The 23035-nt window shown below is 46.8% G+C and overlaps 1 protein-coding gene across 4 annotated transcripts in view; it reads right to left on the bottom strand.

Moving 5' to 3' along the window:
* Positions 1 to 2615: 2615 nt before the first annotated feature.
* MCC (MCC regulator of WNT signaling pathway) overlaps positions 2616 to 23035 on the bottom strand; it is a 428047-nt gene continuing 407627 nt past the window's right edge. For all 4 annotated transcript variants that reach the window (XM_019450488.2, XM_019450489.2, XM_053907123.1 and 1 more), the window contains 3 exons: positions 20377 to 20477; positions 6686 to 6808; positions 2616 to 5039 (listed from right to left, as the gene is read on the bottom strand). In XM_019450488.2, coding sequence (XP_019306033.1) covers positions 4859 to 5039; positions 6686 to 6808; positions 20377 to 20477 — 405 coding nt within the window. In that variant the 3' untranslated portion in view covers positions 2616 to 4858. The remainder of the gene's footprint in view (positions 5040 to 6685; positions 6809 to 20376; positions 20478 to 23035) is intronic.

Below are 23035 nucleotides of genomic sequence, written 5' to 3'. Positions count from 1 at the left end.
GTTTTTCTAATTCAAGTGGTTTAAAAAGTACATTTTCAAATAGGAAACTGAAATCTCATGCAAAGTAAATAAGTCTTGATAATATGTCAAGAAACTGATTAGAAATAGAAAAGTGGACATTTCATTATCTTTGCATTAGGTTCAAACAAAAGCAGATTCTTATTAGGGGCTCTCACTTGGCAGTCCTGACAGGAACACTCTCCGTGAATTCTAGGAGTTCTACAAACAGAACATTTTCTACATGGATTTGATTTGCAAAAAGTGCCAAAGTGAAAAATACAGCAAGAACTACCTAAAGGCAGGTCATCTGTGTGAATGGAGGGTGAGAATTCTGTATATAGCTTGCTTTATTCTGCTGAGCTGGGATTTCAAATGATTAGTGGGTGATTTGTAGCAACCTTGACTATGGAAAAAATCAAGTCAAGGGTATGGTTAGGGTCTGGTTATTCCAGTAGCAGTTGCTGTTACTGGGCAATGATTTCTTGGTCACATGTAAGATCTTCTATGCAATGTGATAAGAGAATTTATCAAATATTAATCACAAATGCAACCATTGTTTATGTGAAACTGTCTTCCTCTGTATAGGAATTGGTAAAATGAGAACGCATGTATAACTGCTTTTCAGCTTGTACCCTTTTCACTTGTTTATATTTTAATAGCCATGGAGTGCTCAGTGATGATACGGTGGCAGCAGCCACCATCATTAATAGTTCTTTTTCCAATTCTAAAAAGTCCATGCTTGGCAGCCTAAGGCATGTCTCTATTAGTGAGTCACATGAAATTAATTAGAAAGTAACTTCGAGCGTGTGAAATGGGGAACTTGAGAAGGCCACAGAGTCAGCGCTCACTTGAGCCCAGCTGACATGAACACAGGTTTCAGCGACCCAGAAGAGGATTTGGATAAACTTCAGTAAGAACTGTGTGTGCAGCAGGTAGAGTTTGCAAGCCTCAGTGAGAGGTGATGATTGTGTCAAATAGGCCGTTGGACTGGATAAATCGAAAAACATTTGCTGTGTGGTTTTTTTTTTTTTTTTTGGAGATTTTAAAAATACTATTCTACAAAGCTGTCATTTCAGAAAAAACCTCCTCCAAAATGTTGCTTCTGCTCCCTTCCCTCCCAAAATGCCTTGGCAGCCCTATGACTGCACCCTGTTAAATTCAGTGAAATTTCACTCTTCAGGTGATTCTTTCCCTTTGGGTCTCTGCTGCATCTAGAAATGTACATACAGCTGTAAACTAAGTGAACATGATCTTTGCACTTTCTGCAGTTTCACAGATGAGACCTAACTCCCAGTTAGGCATTTGCAAATGGCTTCAAGTTTTATGGATCCTTAGGGTTTCCGTAAGTCATTAATAAAAGCTTTGGTCATTTTCTGTACTCCTGATGTCTCTTCTCACTACTTTACTTAGAACATGAACATGATATTCCAAACACGTGAGAGCTTTGAGTTAATTGATAGAATTAAGAATTTTTAGGATACTGTAGAGGTTCTTAAATTCATGTCATTCCAAGACTGGAGTCTTCCAGTCCAGATGAGCTAAAACTATGGGGTGTTTTTTTTTTTCCTTCATTTAGAAGAACATAATTGGATCTGTATGTAGGTGGGAATTAGGAGATCTTCAAATAGTTTCAAGTTTTTCTTAGAGCAGTAAAATCCTTACTAGCCTCATCCTAACAGTTTTTGAGAAAAAAATCGCATTGGGTCTAATTGGGACTGCCTTTCTGGAGTAGAATGTCAGGGCTCTAATTAAGTTCTCTGAGATCCCTGTAGAAAGTACTGACGCAGGCTCAGAGGAGGACTCAGCAACAGGTGCATGCATCTCCAAGGAGAATTAAGCAATTATGTTTAACTGGCGCTTAATTTTTTTATTAACCGAACATTCCAGTTTCAGGCAACATGGATATTAACTTCAGGAACTTGACATGCTTGCAGATGAGAGCGAATATGAAACAGTTAATTACCTGCATTGGCAGTGATGAAACATCTAGTGTGTACCGCTGGGGCTGGAGCATGAGCTGGAGGAAGGGCATGAGAAATCTCACCTGTCTGATCACACAAGATACTTAATCATAAATAACTTCTGGTATGTCTCAAAGAGGAATCTTCCCACCTGCAAGTCCATTGAAGTTCTGGCAGCTGGTGCAGAAGGATTTGGCAGAACATCAGATCAGTTGGCGGGCCCACACATGGATGCCGCTCCAGCCACAGACTGCAGTCTCTTTTGCCCGATTTTTGCCTTAATTCGGCAGTGGGAAATACAACCCTAAGGAACTGTGAGATGGAGCCTTTCTTCCTGTGTCTGTTTCTCTGAGAGCCAGAGACTGAACTCTGAACAGAGAAGGTGACTGCCTAAAAGGAGTAACCACTGAGGAAGCCAGAAAACAAAAACATGAAAGTCAAATCTGTTTCATTGTTTACCTTTTATGGAGAGGTCAATAAATCAGCTTCTATTTAGAAAGAAAAACTCAGGTTTTCAGGCACCTGCAATTTTTTTACTTTTAATCAATGTGGTTCTAGTGGGACTCATGATTAGAATAAATCAGTGCCTCTTGGTTCACCTTCAACCAGCATCTTGTCTTAGGGAGTATTTGAAAAACACAAGGAAAGGAAATCAACTATTTAATTGCTTTTTTATTCCACACCTTTATAAAAGTAACAGTTTTCTGGGGAAATAGTTTGGATCTAGTCACCACATATTAAAAAGTATGATGTTGAAGGATAAACTCAAAGGAGACCAGGTAGGGTAATACTGGGCTTAAAATGGAGGAGCTGAGACCTCCCGAGTCTGAAAGAGTTACATGACCCTATATGACTCACCTAAAAGAGTGAGTTCTCTTCTAACTTGGACCAAGAATGGTAGACAGAGGTCAGCAGACGATTTTATTCCTGTGTCAGCTATACCTTTCAGTGTTGGTGAAATTGAAACTTCTGATGCCTGTGCAGTCAACAGAAGAGCCATGAGTGGTTTCCCACCCTGGATATCCCAGTTGGCTAAGGGGAGGCCATTTCCCCTAGGCAGACTGGAAAAATGGGGAAAACCAGCATTTTGCCTTTTAAACCCCTTTTGCACATACTTTTTTAGCCATAAAATTTTCCTTATGACAAAATGAAACTTTATCACAAGCGTAAAAATTAAGAAAAAAAAAATCACAAGAACCATCTTTGCTAAATAGTAGATACATAACAGAAACAGGAGCCAGTGGGCACTTTCACAGTGATCAAAGCAGCCAAAAGCTGGTCCTTCCAGACTTACACTGGTTTTTTGTTTTGTTTTGTTTGAAGGCAGGCAGCTTCACTGCTGGCCTGAGAAAGAAGGGTGATCGCTTTTGGGAAAGAACTGCCCTGCCCTCCAAGGTGGTGGCTGGAGTGGCCTTCGCCATTGCAAAGAAGGCTTGAGGAACTCAGGTTGTCTGAAAACAGACCTTTAGTAGTTCACGGATATTGGGGCTGTAATGTGACCTGGTCATAAACAAAACTTCGTGCACTGTGGCATTGGGATACAGTTCTCAGGAGACTGGGTGGATCTTCAGGTGCTACAGAATGAAAGGCAAGTGGTCTTTGAAAATGTCAGTGTAGGGTAACTACAGAAGAACTGAAAGACAGGAATGGAATAATGAATTTAAGATGGTGGAGGCCTTCCTGAAAGAATTCAGGTACTTTGGTCCCCGCCCAGCACTGTCAGCATTTTTCTTGAGATTTAACCTGTTTAAGGACTAAGTACCGTATACTAACTGCCATTTCTCTAGGGGGATAAAAGGAGGTCTCAACAACCATTTCTTCACCCCCTGCCCTTCCTAACAGCAGAAGTAAAGTTGAACTGGTGGTTCAGTAGCAGTCTCTTCAATAGGTGGTATCAGCCTGCAAAACATTCAGTCTACTCCATGTCCTGCCTCTTGCCTTTAGAGAAAGAGAGGTCCAGAGCTATGTTTCTCGTCCTGTGCATGAGCTTTGTTTGATTCATGCAGAACAGCAATTATGTGGTGCCCTGGGGTGGGCAAAAGTACTAATGCTCCTCTGCTCTTGAAGAAACTCCTGGTAAAATTTTAGTTCCACTATATGTATCAATAGGACTATCTCAGCTCTAAATCTTGGCTTTAATAAGGCTCCACTGGGAGGGAAAATCCCAGAGTCAAAAGAAAGTGCCCTTCCCATCCCTACATCCACAGTGAGAGGTGAAAGAAGTGCTCATTCTCCCAAACAGCTGTCAGGCATAGCCCTGGGGTTGCTCCCCCTGTAACTTCAAATGTATCAGGGACCAGAAGCAATGCCTACGCACCATCCCCCTGTAATCTACCTTCCAGAGCACCTCTGAGCGACCGTCTGTCTTGGGGTTGGTAGTGGGACTTGAACACCAAAGGCCTGGTTGCAATAAGCAAATCAGTTCTAGAGGCTGAAGACAACCCCTCCCCACTCCCATGTTTTGTCAGCATTTATCCCTGAAGAAGAAAGAGGAGAAATGGGATGTCAAAGATAAGGAAAGAATGGACAGTCTTGTAAAACAAATGCTGAGGGTACCACCGGTACACAAGCTCCAGAACAGGTGGGAGAGTGACTGCCGGGGCTGAGAGCAGAAGCAAGGCCTACTGAGCATGGCGCACAGAGCAGGTATTTACAGGCTGTCCGTGGGCCTGGAAGGGGAGGGGCGGGAGCCTCTGGATAGTCTACACGGTGTCACCAGGCCACTCACCCCTGGGGCTGATGAGTCCATGGCACTCCACTATGCAGGTGCTGACCTACCTGCCAACCTTCCTTTTTGTCACTCTCCCACCAGGTGCTCTGCCTCCGGGGTGCTTCTGTCCCCGGTGAACTGCTAGAGTTTAGCTTCCATGGAAGGAGCTTTGGTGCCCAAGTGCTGATTAAAGTGAAGTTTCATTGGTGTGTGGCCTTGAGTTCTCCTCCTCCAGCAGAGCTATTCTTTGCTTGAGCATCCTCACTTGGGTCTCGTGTCTCTCCACCATGGCCATCATCTGAGACTCCAACTTCTTCAGTTTGTTCTGATGCTTCTTCTTTGCTTTCTCATAGGCAGCCACCAAGTTGCTGTGGGAGGAGAGGGGAGGAGAAGGACGAATTATTTGAGGAGTGTTGAGGCACACACTACTGTCTGCTGGGTAACCAGGTCCAGAGAGCGGTCCCTCGGTCTCTAAAGTAGGAATCTGAAGTCAGGTGTTCGGCGCTCATGGCCATTCACCTGTTGGCTTAACTGTAGTTAGTTTCTGTGCTAGAGACTTCTCCCTAATCTGTTAGGAGGAGTGTAAACCAACAACCCAGACTAGCCACATCCAAAATCAGTAACAGAAAAGGCAGCTGAATTCCAGAAATCTGTCATTTAAATACAAACGGTGAATCTGGATCTTTTTGTTGTTCCACGGCTGCCTACAACAGATGGTCAAGTGTAAACTACCAAGAGTGTTCCTCAAGCCCTGCAGTCTAAGTGACCTCACCTAGGAGGCGGGCACAGAGGCTCCGATGACTTCTCTTTACGCTTTGGGCTGGTGGGATTCAGAGCACGAGGCCATAAACTAACATTGCCAGCCAAACACGGAATATAAGCCTTTGTGAACTTACAAAGTTCTTACAAAGAACTTATAAAGAGCATGGTGGAAGAGAACAGGGGGTGAGCAAGTCCTAATACCCTCTCTGGTTCAAAATAGCACCCCAGTCCATTCCATGTACAGTGAGGTCCTCCAAGTGTGGTCTGAGAACAGACTCCCAGAGATTCCCAAAACCCCCTCAGGAGAGGCCTTGGAGGTCCTTTACCTCCTAACTACGCATCTGTGTGAAGCTAGATATTGACAGCGTGGACGCAATCCTTCGACAACCTGTAAGATCACGACCTGAGCAGATACCAAGAGTTGGATGCTCAACCAACTGAGCCACCCAGGCGCCCCTAAACCAGACATTAAATAGATTTCCAAACTGTAAAAACGGTACCACTTTTCTAATTATCTTTTTGGAAAATAGTTATTTTTTAAATAAGTGCCAGTTGTATTATATGTAAATTTATTTTATTTTCTTGTAAATGAATAAAAAGTTACAGACATTTGTCTCGGTTTTAGTTTCTAAAGTGAGATTTATCAATAAATATTTTGAAAACAAAGTTCTTTGAGTTCCTCAAGTTTTGTGAACATAAAGGGGTCCTGAGCCCAAAAAGTTTGAGACTGTTGCCTTAGAGCAGTACTCTGTAAAGTGTTCCACCAGATATTAAGTGTTGCTCAAATAGGGGTGCCTGGCTGGCTCTGTTGGTAGAGTGAGCGTCTCCATCTTGGAGTCGTGAGTTCAAGCCCCACGTCAGGGGCAGAGTTTACTTAAGACAAATAAATACAAAATAAATGCTCAAGAAAGGTTCTGTAGCCAATTTTGTTTGGAAGACGTTGGCTTAAACACAAACATATCTTTTCATTGTAGGACTTCTCAGAACCTTTACTGTGTTAGTTGTTAAGGGGACCACAGTGTGCTGTATTTCCCAAACATGTGGCCCAAGGACAGGCCTTTACTGAGTATTTCTTAGTCATCTATGTAACATACATAACACTATGTAATGCTCTAGGGAAGACCAGGCTGGGGGAGTGGGGGAGGGCAGGTGAGGACTTTTCATTCCAGTACTGGTTTCCAGTAATTATGGAGCTGCCCTCCCTGGTGTGGGAGTCCAGGCACCCTTGGGAATCCACAAATGGAGACTTTACCTGTTGGCTCGCTTTAGGTCATTCACGAACTCTGCTGATTGCTGGTGTCGGATTTCACTGCTCTTGGTGAGTCTTTCCAAGGCGCTCACCAGCTCTTGCACTCTGGCCTTTAACTTCTTTTCTCTGTATCAAAGGAGAGACAGAGCACGCCTTGAGTAACTTGACATGATGGGGGTGGTGGCTATTACCCTGCAAGTGGTGGCAGAGAGGAAGGTTTAGCTTGTAAAGTCAAAAGGCAGGTATGAAGAGGAAGTTACTAGAGGGCTCAAGAGTTCACCTTCCGCTCAGCAGAACCAGAACATCTCAGCACTGCTTTCTTTAATGAGAAGAGCCCCTTAGAGATCTCAGCTCTCCGTCTTGTGTCACAAAGGAATAAGGCGGGAGGTTGTAGCCTTCCAGCTATGGGAAGTAAGCCAGTCTAGAAGTTTCTGCTTGGGCATACCAAATGCTCAGCCACAAGTACAGCTTGACCACAAAACCTTATCTGGGGCCCACACTCCTCTTTTCCAAGTGTGCTGAAGCATCTCTTGAATCACCCTGATTTGAGTACAAAACCTCTGGTCTGGGCTGCCTACCCTGGACAAGTCCCTTGTACTTGTGAAATCAACATGTACTACTTTTGCAGAAACACAAAAAGCAGTACTGATGGAGTGGAAATCAATATTCTCATTTTAAAGGTCCTTGTTCCCCCTTTAAAGTACTTAAATTAGATTTGCACTTTGAAAACCCCCTGCCCCATGGTTTCAAGTTCCTTGGGCTCTTTCCTGCTAGAGGAACTCAAAGTAATTGACTTAGGGTTCAGTTATGGGAGGTTTCTGGTGTCCAATGTGCATATTGCCTTCCTGTGATTTCCTCAAGAGCGTGAGACCTGGGCAGGGAAGCATTAATGAGACCTTCCCTCAAGAGGCACAGTGTTACCACATAGTCCTAAGTGTCACATGCAGCACCATCTGATATGGTTTATTTGAATTCACTCACCAGGTTCCCCCATTAGCGTGTAGGCTCTACGGTGGCAAAGACCTTACTCAAATATACTCTGGTGGTACCCAGCACCATGCCTGGGTGACAGCTTCTCCGGGACAAAAGTTGTTAAAATAGCTTCATAACAACTCACTGAAGGTATCAGATTCCTTGGAGCATAATGAGAAACCAGGATTTACAGAAGAAATTCCTCTAAAAATGATGCATGAGTGGATGACAAATGTACATGAGCACAACTGTTCTGTAAGACAATTTGGAAGCATGTAGCAAAATAAAAAGTGAACATACTCCTTGAGTAGACAACCTGATTTCAAGGAATTATTCTTACAGCACATGTAGGTGCCTAAAGACACGTGAGATTACAGCTGGACTCACTTCAGTACTGGTTACAACAGCTAAGAATGGGGACCAACCAGGGGACTGGCTAAGTTCAAGGTATACTGGTTCTATTGAAATGCCCTGCAACTATTTGTTAAAAATGCAGATCATCGTGCACTGGCATGGAAAGGTATCTGATATATCGTCAAGTGAAAAGGACAAGTTCTACTGGATGCCAGTTTTGCAAAGACAACTAAAAATCTGAGCGAGAACGGCTCAGACACTAACAACTACCAGACCAGACACTCTTAACAGACCAGAGAGCTACCCACCACTCAACAACAGGTAACTCCCAGAAGGGGTGACTGAAGGCTCTCATGTTCTACTTTACTCACTTCTGCATTGCTTAAAGTTTTTGTAACTTTTTGTATGCTTTTTGTAAAGTGTGTGAGAACCAGTCTCAGTGGTAACGCTTCCTGTAGGAGGGCTGTGGGAGGGTGCACAGATGGGCTAGCCCTTCCTGGCTTTTCAAATATCTTTTACGTTTCTGCCTCCAGTTACTCTAAGCGCAAGTCGGGCTTTCCGACAAGCTCACTAATGAAAGAACTGCGACACAAAAATCTAGGCTTGCTTTTGTGAGGATGGAGGGGGAAAGATCTTTTTAAAGGAAACCTAACAACCAGCCCTAAATCCCGATGACTACTCAGTGAATCCTCTCACCCACCCTAAGGAAACTGGAGCCAGGGCGGCTGCAGAGCAATTCCTGAGGAATGTGAGTGTCTTAGGGGCCTTAGCAGCCCCCAGGAGATCTCAGATCTGGTTGCATTTACTACTGTAATGCAGAGAGCGGACCATTTTCTAGCAGAAGTGAGAAGTGTCATGGAGGGTGGTGACAGGCAGCCCTCTGTCAGCTGAGGCAATGTGAGGACAACAGGAAAGATTTCTCCCTCTTCCTTCTGGCTATTAAGAATGGGGAAGGAGTTATTTGTCCTACATTTTTTGTTACTGTTCCTATTCTTTTGTCTTTTGTTCTAAAGTTGATGAATAGTGTAAAGGGGAAAAAAAATCATGAAGTGAATTTAAAATGTCACCATGAACTCAATAAACTCAAAACAAAAAAACTGCCCAGAGCGATACCCTTTCCCACCCCAATTCCATCCACACCCCTGCCCCACCAGCCTAGAGAATATGGAAATCCCAGGCTCACCACAAAACAAAGGGTTCCTTTGCCCCAATACCCAGGCCCCTGGGGGACCGGAGGGAATTTTTCCGGACCTGGCAGGCTTTTCAGGACCAGGAAGACAGAGGAGAGGCCCTGCCCAACCCTGGGGGGCACGGGCACACTGGGAGCTGCGAGTTGCCTCTAAGAACTCCCTGGGCCTCAGGAAGGAGATGAGAGTGCACCTGTTTGTACAGATCCCAGGACAGAACCAGGCTGCTGATTTATTTACTGATACAAAGATGAGGCCAAATTTCAAACCTAAACCTAAAACATGGGTTACTTTACCTGTTTTCATTTGAGTGAGGCAGACACCTGTCATACGAGTCATGGTTCCAAGTGTCACTCGTCGACTGAAATACTAAACCACTTTGAAGTGACCATGAAAGAGGACTTTACCTCCATTTTGACCTTAGTCTGCACTTTCCAATTAAGTTTTTCTTTCCATTTTATCTCTGAACCCAGGCAAAAGACGTGCAGGCAAAGCATCCCCTGATGGGAACCGAAACTATCCCCTTAAGCAATGACTACCCTGACCCAGCAAAACCCTGCACGCACCCCCTGACCTCTGTCCCACATTTTCCCTACATAAACCTAGAAGTATCTTCAGCACTTGGAGGCAGTATTTAAGCCAACAGTTCACGTCTTCCCGGTGTTGGCCTCACTCAAGTAAATTCCCTTCTTGTAATCACTACCACTACACAAATCACTGCCTTTGGATTTTGTCAGTGGTGAGTGGCCAAACTTGGTCTGTGTGACCCCCAGCACAGGTGCTCTTGCACCCCTGTGCCCCAGCTACAACTCTACATCCACACCACCAGTACGGCAGCACTAGCCACCGCAGCCATCTGAGCACCTGAAGCATGGCTGGTCCAAACCCAGATATGCTGCAAGTGTAAATACACACCAAAATTTCAAGACTTGATGTGGGAAAAAAAAGAAAAAACGTAAAATATTTCAACAACTTTTAAAATATCCTGGGGTGCCTGGGTGGCTCAGTCGGTTAAGCGTCCAACTCTTGATTTTGGCTCAGGTCACGATCCCATGGTTCGTGGGATCTGTGAGCCTGCTTGGGATTCTCTGTTTCCCTATCCCTCCTCCCCTGCTTGCGTGCTCGAGCACGTGCATGCATTCTCTCTGTCTCTAAATAAACTTAAAAATAATAAAAATATTGGGGTGCCTGGGTGGCTTGGTCAGTTGAGCGTCCGACTTCGGCTCAGGTCATGATCTCATGGTTCGTGAGTTCAAGCCACACGTAGGGCTCTGTGCTGACAACTCGGAGCCTGGAGCCTGCTTCGGATTTTGTGTCTCCCTCTCTCTCTGCTCCTCCCCTTCTAGCTCTCTCTCTCTCTTAAAAATAAACATTGAAAAAAAATAAAAATATTGATTATATGTTAAAATGATATTTTAGATATATTGAGCTAAACATTTTACTAGAGTAAATTTCATCTTTTGTTTTTTCAAGTTTTAAACGTGGCTACTAATAAAGTTTAAATTGCCCACGTGACTTCCATTTGTGACCTGTGTTCTGTCACCAGGGGACCAGGGCACGTGCTTGCAGCACAGCACCAGAGGTCACCCTGGATTCCATGTCAGTAGGTTTGGGGTGAGGCCCAGGAGCACCCAGGTGATTCTAACTACCAAGCAAATTTACGAAATGGGTAAGGTTAAGTGTTCCTCACCAGATGTATGATGTACTTCACGCAGTCTCAGAAGGTTCTGGATCTGAATGTGATATGACATGCAGGGGGGCACACTTTCCTTAAGTCTACCACTTTCCTCAGTTTCTGGAAGTTCTTATTCCAGTCATTTTGGAACTTCAGTCATTCACATCCTGTTCCTTCTAGTTTCTGGTTCAAATTTTTCTTGGCCTTTAGCCGAGAAAGAATTTATAGTGTGTCTAGATAAGATAATGAGGCTAACACACCACTTTCTTGGCTCCACACAGAAAAGAAAGTAAACATTAAACATGACATGCTCCCTCTGCCCCTCCAATACGGTGTTTTCCGGAATGCCCAGAACAACATCATCCCTGCCTTCTTCCTGGTTTCCTGACTCAGGAACGCGAGCCTCCCCCGGCAGGTGAAAAGTCTCTCTTTTTTGGTAGCACTCTCACTGTGCAAGCCTGCGGCACCTGCCTGCGCACACATTTCAGTCAAGGGCCCCCTGCTCCACCCAAAACGATGGTCCTTCCTGCTCCCCGAGGGTCCTGTGAGCCTCTCACCACAGAGCCAGGGGCGGTTTTTCTTTTCAATGTGAGCACCTGTAAGTGGCAGCACATGTGTGGTCCAGAGAGGGCCGCAGTGCCCGGGAGGAGGGGAGGGCTCACCAGCCACCAGGGAGGGGGTACGCTGTCTCCAAAACAAAAAGGCCGGTGGGCGCTATAATCACAAACCCAAACGTGGTGGGCGCACCAGGGAAGCAACAGGGCGAGAGGCTGTGAGGCCGCCAGGAGACCTTCCGCAAGGCTGCGATCAGACCAAACCGCGGGGAACTGCAGCCACACGGCCTGCAGTCTCTGGGTAATTGCTCGTTATACACAATTACTCAATAGCGAGAATCGTCTGCATATGTGGTTCCTCTCTCCCTCCCCTTCCACTTGTGAACCCCAACAGGCTTCCTCTCCACTGCCACTACTCGTCAGGTCACCCAGGACCTCAGCTGCCTACCCCTTCCCCTCTTCCTGGTGCACGCACACCTTCATCCTTCACTCGGGAGCCCTGAGCCCACTCGGCCTTCCACCGTGTGGTCCCAGCTGTTCCGCACAGACTCCTCTTTCACTGCCCGACTCGAAATCCCCGAGTATTTAGGACTTGGGCCGTATTTTGCGTCCTACCCTTTCTTTCCTTGCCTCTCTCCATTCCCATTTACGTTCCTAAAAGTGACCTACATGCTGGAAGCTTCCAAGTTGTTATTTCCAGGCCCTTCCTTGGATCTCTGGACTTGTCTATTTGACATCTCTACTCAAAAGGCATCTATTTATCATGCCTGGAGCAGAACCTTCCAGATCATCGTTCCAATCCACCCTTCCTGCCCTGTCAGCAGACAGCAACACAGCCCAGCTGCAGTCACCAGTCTAGAATCAGCCCAACTCCTCCCTTTCCTTGTCCTCCACCTCCACTCAATGGCAATCCCCATCCACCAAGCCTTGTGAAAATTCTGCCCCACCGCCTAGAGGTCCAGGCTGCCCTCACTGCCGACCATGAGCGCCTCCTAACTGGGGTCTCTGCTTCACTTCTGCACCCTCTGGACTGGTCCTCACACAGCCGCTGGCTAATTCTTTAACAGGACAAATCAGATCATATTATTGTCCTTCAGTGCCTTCCACTTGCACTTAGAGTCAAGTCTGCGGTCTCACATTGATCTCAGAGGCCCTGCTTGACCCGACCTCTGCCTACCCAGTGTTGGGTATCCCCCTCCACCTTGCAGCCTGGAATCCTCTCAGTTCCCAGCACACACTATGCTGTTTCCCACCACACAACCCTGTACTAGGTTCCCCCTGCTCGACATGTGCTTCTTCCACTTGGCTACCTTTCCTCTTTCTCATGTCAGCTTAAATGTCACCTCTTTGTGAAAGCCCACCTTGCCTACCCATCTAAACATACGTCCCAGAGGTATGCCGTCACAGTACCTTGTCATTTCCTCCATACTATTCATTGCAATCTGTATTTAATTAAAAAAACCCATCTCCATAGTGACTGTATCACCTCACTCTAGTTATTTCCCTCATGGTCATCATCAGAGTCTGTAACTACACTGACCTTTGAGAAAAGCCAGGCAGCGCTAACAGCAGTCTCTAAGTCCTTCACACAGATGGAATTATTTACTTCTCACAACGACCCTTGGCGGTCAGTGCTATTAGTACTCTTCTAGTTTTTCAGATGAGGAACTTGAGACCCACTTAAGCGACTTGCCAGTATGCCCGTGGAATTGGCATGTGTCCCACGGTCTGTGTGCAAGCCTGTGCTCTTCAGCATCTCGCTGTGGGTCACAAAGGGAGGCATGGGGTAGGGGGATAAAGACCTCTAGAGAAGAGCCCATGCCTGTGGCGCTGAGGATGAGGTGGCCCCAGGTAATGACGCTCTGCCGGTGTTAACGTTGGAGCGTGGCTACATTTTGCTGGGAGTGGCAGCAAGATGAGCATAACCATCTTTTCTGGCCCAGACTTTCCTGTGACCATGTTTCTTGCCCAGCAAGTGCAGCTATGTGTCCACAGGTGGGCCACTGCTTTTACCTGCGGCTGCAAGGCACTCTGCTTCTAGGAGATCTGGGGAAAGGCCTTTTATCTGGGCTCTGGGAGTGGAGGGGACGGAGAGGACGACAGAAATGAAAAGAAATGTCAGTTACCCAAGCTCTGCCCACCTCACGGGTGTGTGTGTGTGTGCGCGCGCGTGTGAGGTGAACATTGGTTTTTACCTATGCCCTTTGAGGCCCTGGCTCAGCAAGTTATTTACATGCTAATCAACTCATAGGTGCACTTTGTACCCCATTAACATCCTGCAGATCCACGTGTATCTACAGAATTCTAAGCACAACTTTTGTTATCTGATTGCTATTCTAAATCAGCCAAATACGAAGAATCAGCAGATACGAGTTTAATAAAATAGCACCGTTTAAAATAGTGGCCCTACTGACAAAATAGTGAAGATTCTGCTGCTGTTTTGCTCACGGGGGCTCCTGCTCTAAAAAGGACCACAGCTAATTCCCTCTTCATTTATTCTACTCTTTGTATGGCTCAAAGCCATTATTAATCCATAGCTGCTAATAACAGGGGTCAACTGGCGCCATCTTTTGTCCTTTCACGGACACGTGCTTCCTACAAGTCTGGAAGACTTCTAGAGCCGGGCACATTTTTGCAACTTGGACTTGGCTTTGAACTGAGAAGGCTCCTGGTCAGCACCTGTGGGGGCGTAGAGAAGAGCAGGTAGGTACACGGTGGAGGTGATAGGAAAGCTTCAGGAAGGTTAAGTGTCCTACTGGAGGGGATGAGAGGTGGGGTCCACAGGTTGAGAGAGACAGGGGCATAAAAGGTGAAGAGGATGCTCCCGGGAAGATGATTGTCCAGATGAACCTGGACTACAGACTCTGTACAGGAGAAACACCTGAAAACGGGCTAGCAAGCTAATACACAGACGATCTCGGATGCCAAGACACTGAAGATGTCTGCAGAGCAACCTGATCGGAAGTGTGCTGCTCAAAGGCATGTTTGGTGGCAGAACGCAGGGTGAGCCTAACGGCAGAATGACCAATCAGGATGCTACTCCCAGAGTCCTGAGGAGTCGAGGGCTAACCTCAGGAGAAGACAATGCAAATGGTCAGGAATGGCTAGGATTTTAAGGGAAAGAACCACCTATGCTAACAGGAGGTAGAGAGAGAAACTTCAAAGTTGTAATCCTGGATCATTAGAAAAATATAATTTGTAATAAGTAAGAATTCTGAAGAAGAGGCCAATTTCAAAGTGCAGGAGCCAACAGATTACAATTTGTTTTGGACATGCCGTTGTTTGTTTTTTTTTTAATACTTTTGTTGTTGTTAAGTTAGTTAGAGAGAGCATGAGCACGCACGTGCAAGCCAGGGAAGGACAGAGAGGGAGAGAGAATCCCAAGCAGGCTCCATGCTGGCAGTGCAGAGCCCCACACAGGGCTCTATCTCACTAACTGAGATCACAACCTGAGCTGAGATCAAGAGTTGGACACTTAACTGACTGAGCCACACAGATGCCTCTGGACATGCTGTGTTTTGAGGCTCTAGCATTTTCTCTCTAGCAGAGAGAAATGAGGCTGAGAGAATTTAGGGACCATTTAGAAGGAACAAAGGCATCCGAGTTGAGGTCATATACCTGGGTGAGTAAGCCATGATCCCTGCCCAAAAGGGACTCTCCTTCTGCAAGGGGTGGCAGGTGAAACAGGGGGAGGGGAGGTTGGAACCAGGCACATGAGAAGCAGAGCAATTATGTGTTCTGTGATAGAAGCAAATTCAGGGCACAGGAACCAAAAAACACCAAACAGACCCATTTTATAGACAGGGTAGAGGCACAGTGACTTCAGTGCTTGGGGTATGGGGTTAGGTGATGTGAGGGCACGAGCAGCAGCAGGAGTGAAGTCCCAGAGGCACAACAGAGAATAAGTGGTCTGGTGTGACTCAGGGTGGCGGTGGGGGTGGTGGTGCACATGATAGGAGGTGAGGGTGGAGAATCAGGCAGGGGTCAGATCACACTGGCTAAGGAATTTGGACACCAACGACTGTGAGTCACTGGAAGGTTTTAAGTAACCAGGAGAACTGGGTAGAATTCTAAAATGGCCCCCAAGATCACAGGCGTGAATAGACACCTTCAACACACCAGTGATTCAATCAAAACTAACCTAGGTGCTGCTGTGAGAGATTTTTGCAGATGTAATTAAGACCCCAAACAGCTGATCTTTTAAGATAAGAAGATTATTCTGGGTAGACCTGACCTAATTAGGTGAGCCCTCAAAAGGGGCCGGGCTCTTCCTGGAAAAGATTTAAAGCAGGAAAGGGATTTGACGAGTGGGGAGGTTCTCCTTGCGGACTTTCAGAATGGAAGTGCAGAAGGTATTTCAGAGGCCTCTAGGAGTCGAGTTATCACTGGCCAACAACCAGCAAGAAAATGCAAGGTGAGCCCTACAGCCACAAAGAACTGACCTGCCAACAAGCAGAAGGAGTTGGAGGCAGATTCTTCCCGAGAGCCTCAGGAGAGCATGGCCCTAAGCGAGAGTAGCCGGTCATACTTGTGCCTGGTATTTCTGACCCATGCACAACACGAGCTAATAAATGGGTGTGGTCTTAAACCACTAAGCTTGTGATGATTTGTTACATGGCAACAGAACGCTGATGCAGGGTAACCATGAGATTTGGATCTCACAAAGTCACTTGGTGAGGCCCAAAGACCCCCGCCCAACTCCGCTGCGGCATTCTCGAGCACACACACGTGCTCCAGAGTCTCCTTCCTTGGACCCATTCCTCACAGATCTGCTCCTGCACAGCACCCTTCTCCAGCCAGCTCTCCCGTTCTCAACCAACTCCAGTTTGAATGACTGGCCACCTTGCTTTCAAACATCTTTTCCTGGTTCTTGTGTCACTCCTGCAGGTAGGTGTGTCGAGGTCTGTCATCTGCAATTCTTTGCCTCCTGACTTGCACGCACACTGGCAGGCCCACGGGCCAGAGAGAATAGGAGGGGTTCCCGCTCCATCTCGATGAACTCTGAGACATTGCCTCCTACACCCACTCCTTCCTGCCAGCTCCACTCCCAATTGGGACACATCCAGGTCCCCCAGATCTGGTGTCTCATGACCACACCAGTCAGGTGGGGCCCACCTGCCCTAGATGTCTCCTCTCAGGGATCTGATATGCAGCTCTTCTCCAAACTGCAGTGGGCTCGTTACTCCTCAGAGAGAGAAAAGGATGTCTAGGTGCATCTCTGCTTGATGAGTCGGGCACATCTGGTCCCTGGACAGAGTGGCCACGGTCATGTGTGGATGACACCTTTAGGTGGCATTTTACAGAATGATCTGGCACACGTGCATGCACAGGTGGTAGATTCCAGTTCCCTACAGGGCTCAGCAGGGCCCCTCGGGGGCCTGGGACTAGATGCCCCCAGCAGGGTGGCTGGCTTCTGCAGGTGGCTGTGTCGGAGCCGGAGCCAGGTCCTGATCTCCCCAGGTGGGGTCTTGCCCTGCTTGGGGGCCTAGTGACAGGTGGATGTGCAATCGTCTGAGGTGGTCACCATGTCACAAGCCCCATTCTTGTTATCTTGTTATCTAGCACTGAAGAGCACAGAATCCCTACCTTTTAACCAACAGAACCCAGGGTCTGTGCGTTTGAGGAAGTTTGCCCCCCGGACCCCAGCACTTCATTTGCCCTCAGCATCTGCTAGACAGGTGCACAGTCATGTACCAGAGGCACAGATGTTCCTCTCTGGCCAGACCATGCACACTACAGTGGGCAGAGTCTTCAAGTGAGCCCATACATGTGAGCTCAGCTCACACTCATCTGTTAGCACTTCTGCCAGCACACGGCTGGGGTGGGGGGGTGGGCGGCAGCAGAGAAGGTAAAAGCACACAAATGTCCCACTGCCTCCCTGTGTGACCTTGGGAAACTACTCAGCCTTGCTCTGCTAGTCCCCAGCCCACCCCCATCACATGGAGAGCAATGCCTGCTCCTCGCTGCCTCCCAAGAATATGATGGAGATGAAACAGCCTCTCTTCTCAGCTGTGCTCAGGTCCCGAAGGCAGGCTACGCAAACACCATGTAAGTAACAGAGAGTCGTTTCTGAAAATACATTCTCGACTGCATTTTTACAGTTCACTTCTTCGGTGGAAAGGTCATTCACTTCCATTTTACTAGGACCAAGAGCAAGAGAGGGATCTGAGAGGAAGAAGGGTTTCGTGGCACACAGCTTGTGTGGACCACAGCAAAAACAAGGTGCCCTGATAAGAAAACTTCTGTGCAAGACTGGAAACCTGGTCATCCAGATGGGGTTTTATGGTAATGCCGGTGCCAGTAAAGCACAGTGAATGTTCGTGCAAGTGGAGGGAATGAAATCAGACCAGATGGGAGTTACACAGTCAACGTGTGATTGTCTGGAGTCTTGGTTTGATTCCCAACAGAAGGTTGGGAGAAGACCCAAGAGGGTGGGGGTTGGGTAGGGAAGGACTGACGGAGGCGGACACCCAGCGAGGTGGCTGGCAGGGAGACTTGCCTGGGGCAGCGACCTAGAACCAGCAAGGCACCTACCTTCCTGAGAGGTTTCTCCTCAAAAAAAGACCGCTGCTTAGCCCGTCTCCCAAGCCCCTCTCTACCCCCGCTCTGTGCAGCCTGGATGCCTGGGCCCACAACTTTGTTGTTTGCAACCATCCTTCTTCCAAGGGAGAGATAATTGCTGAAAATAGAGGGCAGCTTCCCTCAGCTAACTTCCACCACTAGTTCGGCAGTGATTTAAGAGCTTCAAAGAAGATGTGAGCCTCCACTTGATTTTTAAAAATAAAAACACCCCCAAAACCTCAGCTCTCAGGTTATTCGTGTTATATACCCTCATGAAATGATTATTCCAGTTCCTAAGCTATATTTACAGTATAATGACGTTATTTTCCTTTTTCCTGTAGTCCTGTGGGTTCTTTCTTGGCTCCATCTATCTGGGTCTTGATTAGAAATCCATGCTAACCAACTTTCGGCTGGTGATTGGAAGCCTGTCGTGACTGACAGAACAAATGAAGTCTCTCTCTGTTTAGTCAGCAGAACCTGCATCCTCACTGTGCCAGCAAAGGCCTTGGGGCTTTGGGGAATGTGAAAAATTGAGAATACAATATCCAAATGGCTCCCAGTTGGAAGCAGGGAGTGGATTCGCATCCCATGTTTCTGGCACAGTCAAGTCATTAGGATTTGTTGTGGGCATTTTCCTTGGGCTGCTTTTCTCCTCCCGCCTCAAGCAAAGCAATTACAATTTCACCTCATGGCCAGAGGGGCTGGCAATGTGAAAACAGAGCCATTAAGGCTTGGAAGGGGAGACGAAATGGGACAGTGAGTAAATCAGGAGGGTAGTGAAGTTCCCCACAAGGCAGCCTTCCATCCCCCCCACGCCCCATGCTTGGAGGCCACACTGTAACATAAACAGTCCCAGCTGGGTCAGCACAGCAGCCTGAAAGTCTACTGTAGCCGTCCCCTCTGACCCCCAAGTCCCCCAGAAATGACAGGAAACCCATTTTTTAAAAGTCCTCAAGCATGTCAAGAAAGCAAGGAGTGCTCTTTGTATACCAGAAACCATGAGCAATCATAAAAAATGGAAGGCAAATTTTTTTCCTTATTGAAAAGGGAAACAACGCAAAATGCACAGAGAAAAAAAGCTGCTACAAAAGGAGGGAGGGGATTCTGAGGTGCTCCAACTGGAAGCGCCAGCCATCTGGACAGGAGGGGACCAGACAGTCAGGCCACATATGCAGCCAGACAGCTGTTGTCAGCCAGGAGAACAGGAAGCCCAGAAGTTGGGCTTGTGACCCCAGACGGAGAGTCGCAAAACTCCACTCTAAAAAGAACTTACGTGTGAGGAAACAGAGTTAATACAGCAGACAAAATAATGTCTTAGAATATGTCTAATAAATATCCTCAGATAGCCTCATCTTGTTAAAAAAGAGAGGATAGTTTTCATCACCCAAATAAAAAAAGAGATTATTGATTTCATCACCCAAATAGGAAAACTCAGTATGGAAGCCAGACACAATAGGTGTAGCTTAGAATCCATTTGTGAGCTGGAAAACTGAGTGGAAGAACCTCTTTGGAAGGGCTACGTGAGCTCCTGTGCACTTGACACTTGGTTTGAATTTGAGATGTGCTGTGAGTGTAAAATAGATACTATATCTGAAGACCTAGTGAAGAAAAAGGAAGAAGGAGAAGAGGAGGAGGAAAGAGAAGAGCAAGAAGAAGAGGAGGAGGAGGAGGAGGAGGGGGAGGGAAAACTATCTTAATACATCTTTTAAAAAAATACTCTACATGTTGAAATATTTTGGATACACTAGGTTAAATAAAGTGGATTTACTGCTTTCTTTTTACTTTTGGAGTGTGGCTACTAGAAAATGTTAAATTTCCTAGGTGGCTTGCATTCCACGCCTACTGGATAGCGCTGCAAAAGGATGGCGGGAATATGCAACGTTACGATCTGGGAGAGAGATCTGGAGGAGTCAGCACCCTCCTTGCAGGAAGAGAGGAAGAAGGGAGGGGTAGAAACACTGAAACAGTAGAGAAAAAATGTCCAGGACTGAGTAAATACACATATGAAGACTTCTTGAAAGAGCCAATGATGCTGAAAGGCAGTATTCCCCCTGACGATGCCTGTTTGATCATCACCATTTGACACTGTCCTGAAGATTCTAGTCAATACAACAGCACAACAAAAAAGCAAAGACATTTTCTACTCGCTGATGAAATGACTGCCTATATGCTGTCCCCTGCCACTCCCCTTTCCAGAGGCCTGGCACCAGCAGGGCTTCTCCATGTTGAGCCTCCAAGGCCTGGGTAAAAGTGGACATACCAGCACATACTCTTTCCCGGGCCAGTCTGTAATGACCCACAAAGAGCTGACATGAGCAGCCAAGAGAACTCAAAAGAAAGCCATTGCTTCCGAAATAAACTGCTCACCGGGGTCACGGGAAGGGTGCTTACCGACGGATGGCATTGGCAAACTCGGCAGCCAGATCACTGTCGCTACATGATGTCCTCAGTTCAGCCAGTGACAGAGCTGGGGAGGCGGCATCAGCACACTCCTGGGGGGAGGGGGGCAGGCAGTAAACACATTCTGGTTAGACCTGGAGTCAAGCCTGAGCACACACTGGAAGCACAAGGTAGCTCTGCCCCACTTCTTGGGACCTTTGTAGGTTGGCCGGTGGGCGAGGGGGACTCCCAGTGCTCTCTGAGCACTCCACACACATGTTCTCCCACTTAATCATCGTGGTGACCCTTTGAGGCAGATACAGTCATTATCCTCATTTACCAAGGAGAAAACTAAGGCACAGAGAAGTTATGTTGTCCCCAAGTAACCAGCTAGGACGCAGTGGAAGCAGCAAACCCAGGTCAGCTGGCTCTAGGTCTGTGCTCTTCACCACCGGGTTAAGCCTCTGGTTACTTGTAAAAGACAAGTGGGAAATACACCTGAGTCTCCTTGCTCCCCTCCCCCAACCCACTTCTTGGGAGAAAACCAATCTTCTCTAGATTTAGGGGCTTTACTGGGTTCAGTGTCATCACCTAGAAAACCCAGGAAAAAAGGAAGAAAACATAAGTGCACCCTCCATGTTTGTCCTTTTTAATTTTTTTTTAAGTTTATTTATTTTGAGAGAAAGAAAGTACAAGTTGGGGAGGAACAGAGAGAGAGGGAGAGAGAAAATCCCAAGCAGGCTCTGCACTGTTAGCACAGAGCCCAACACAGGGCTCGAACTCACGAACCACGAGATCACGACCTGAGCCGAAGTCAGATGCTTAACTGACTGAGCCACCCGGGCACCTCTGTCCCCCCTCCTTTTTTTTTTTTTTAATTTAAGTATAGTTGGAACATGTTACATTAGTTTCAGTTGTGACCCCACTCATATCTTAACCTTAGACAGGAAACTTGGCATCATCTAAACCCAATCCTCTCGTTTTATAGATGAGGAAGCACAAGAGCCAGAACTCCTAAATCCTAAACTGAGTTAGGACTACTCACAAAGCAATCATCACACCCTCTAAGCACTCTACTTTCCTGTGTGGAGACAGAGGTCAGCAGCTGCATAACCAAGTGCCTGGAAGGCCCTCATCTGACCACCTGCTCAGCAGACCTTTATTGCACCCCAGGCTTGAGAATGAAAAGCTTGTAGTCTGTTGCAGGAGACGGCACATAAACAAAGTTATATCATGATTGGAGGCGAACCACAACGAAGTATGACCTGGGCACTAGGAGTCCAGATGACCAGAGGGCACAGGGTCCCCTCAGCACTCTCCAGCCCAGGGACCACACCCAGAAGGCCTCTGCAGAGGCCAGCCTCGGAACGATTCCCACCACCTGCACTGCCTTCCCTGCCCCTCTCCACCTTGCTCCTGCAGACCCAAGCCTCCATCTACCAGCCTTGGGAGCTGTTGAGATTCCAACACCCTCTCTTTTCGTGCATCAGCAACCACGCGAACATTTCATAAGATTACCTGGTGCCTCTCACCGAACATGTTTGGTAGTTAGTCTCTGTTGCAGAGAGAGAGACAAGTGCTGCAAAAGCTGCAACTTAAAACTGCTCCAAACAAAAACCGCTCCAAATCTGCAACTTAATAAGATTTGGAACCCAGGTTGCTGGCTGGAGAGAAGTTTTAGAATAAGCACAACACCCACCCTACGTAGCGAGCGTGGACGTTCTAGATCCAAACCTGGCATGCCACCTTTTTATAAGGCCTGCAGTCTAAGCGTTGTTTTCTAGTTTTTTGTTTTTTTTAATGTTTATTTTCGAGAGAGAGAGACAGAGCCCAAGAGGGGGAGGGGCAGAGAGACAGGGAGACACAGAATCCCAAGCAGGCTCCAGACTCTGAGCTGTCAGCACAGAGCCTGATGTGGGGCTTGAACCCACGAACCACAAGTTCATGACCTGAGCCAAAGTTGGATGCTTAACCGACTGAGCCACTCAGGCACTCTGCATTGTTTTCTATTTTTAAAGTCATGAAAAACAGAGTATTTTGTGATGTGTAGAAATTACAGGAAATTTCAATACCCATCAATGAAGTGTTATTGGAACACAGCCCACACCCCTCTGTGTCTGCGTGTTCTCTGCTTTCACGCTGCTGTTCTAAAATGGCAAAGTTAAGTACTTGCAGAGGAGTCTGTATGACCTGAAAATTGTAAAATAGTGACTTCTGGCTCTTCACAATTAGGCAACCCCTCTTATAGAACGCCCACCTCATTTACCGACAAACAAGACCAAATCAATAGCCCAGAAGGGAGATTTCACTGAAATAGTAAATGGATCTAATATTTGAAAGACAAGATAATCAGCTTACAATAATTTCATTACCTGAACAACACAAGGTACTGTTGGATAAAGCTTCTTACTCCAATGTAAGAAAAAAAAAAAAAAAAAAAAAGAAAGAAAGAAAATTAAAAATAAAACCATCTGGCCTTTTTGTGTCCGGTTTCTGTACTTTGAAGCCATTCCACAAAATATAGTGCTTGCCTCAGTCAAAATAAACACCAAGAACTAGGAGGAAATGCTCAGCTCATGGGCCTTCTGGCAAGAACGCGCTAAGTCCATTTCCACGACACCCTAAGAACACATAGGCGAACACTGGAGCTCTGTCAGCTCTGTCCCGAAGT

This window comes from Panthera pardus, unplaced genomic scaffold (genome assembly GCF_024362965.1).
Source record: "Panthera pardus isolate Hobbes unplaced genomic scaffold, ASM2436296v1 HiC_scaffold_2, whole genome shotgun sequence".
NCBI classification, from domain to species: Eukaryota; Metazoa; Chordata; class Mammalia; order Carnivora; family Felidae; genus Panthera; species Panthera pardus.
The sequence above is the reverse complement of the archived record's forward strand: the minus strand, read 5'-3'. Positions and strand labels throughout refer to the sequence as shown.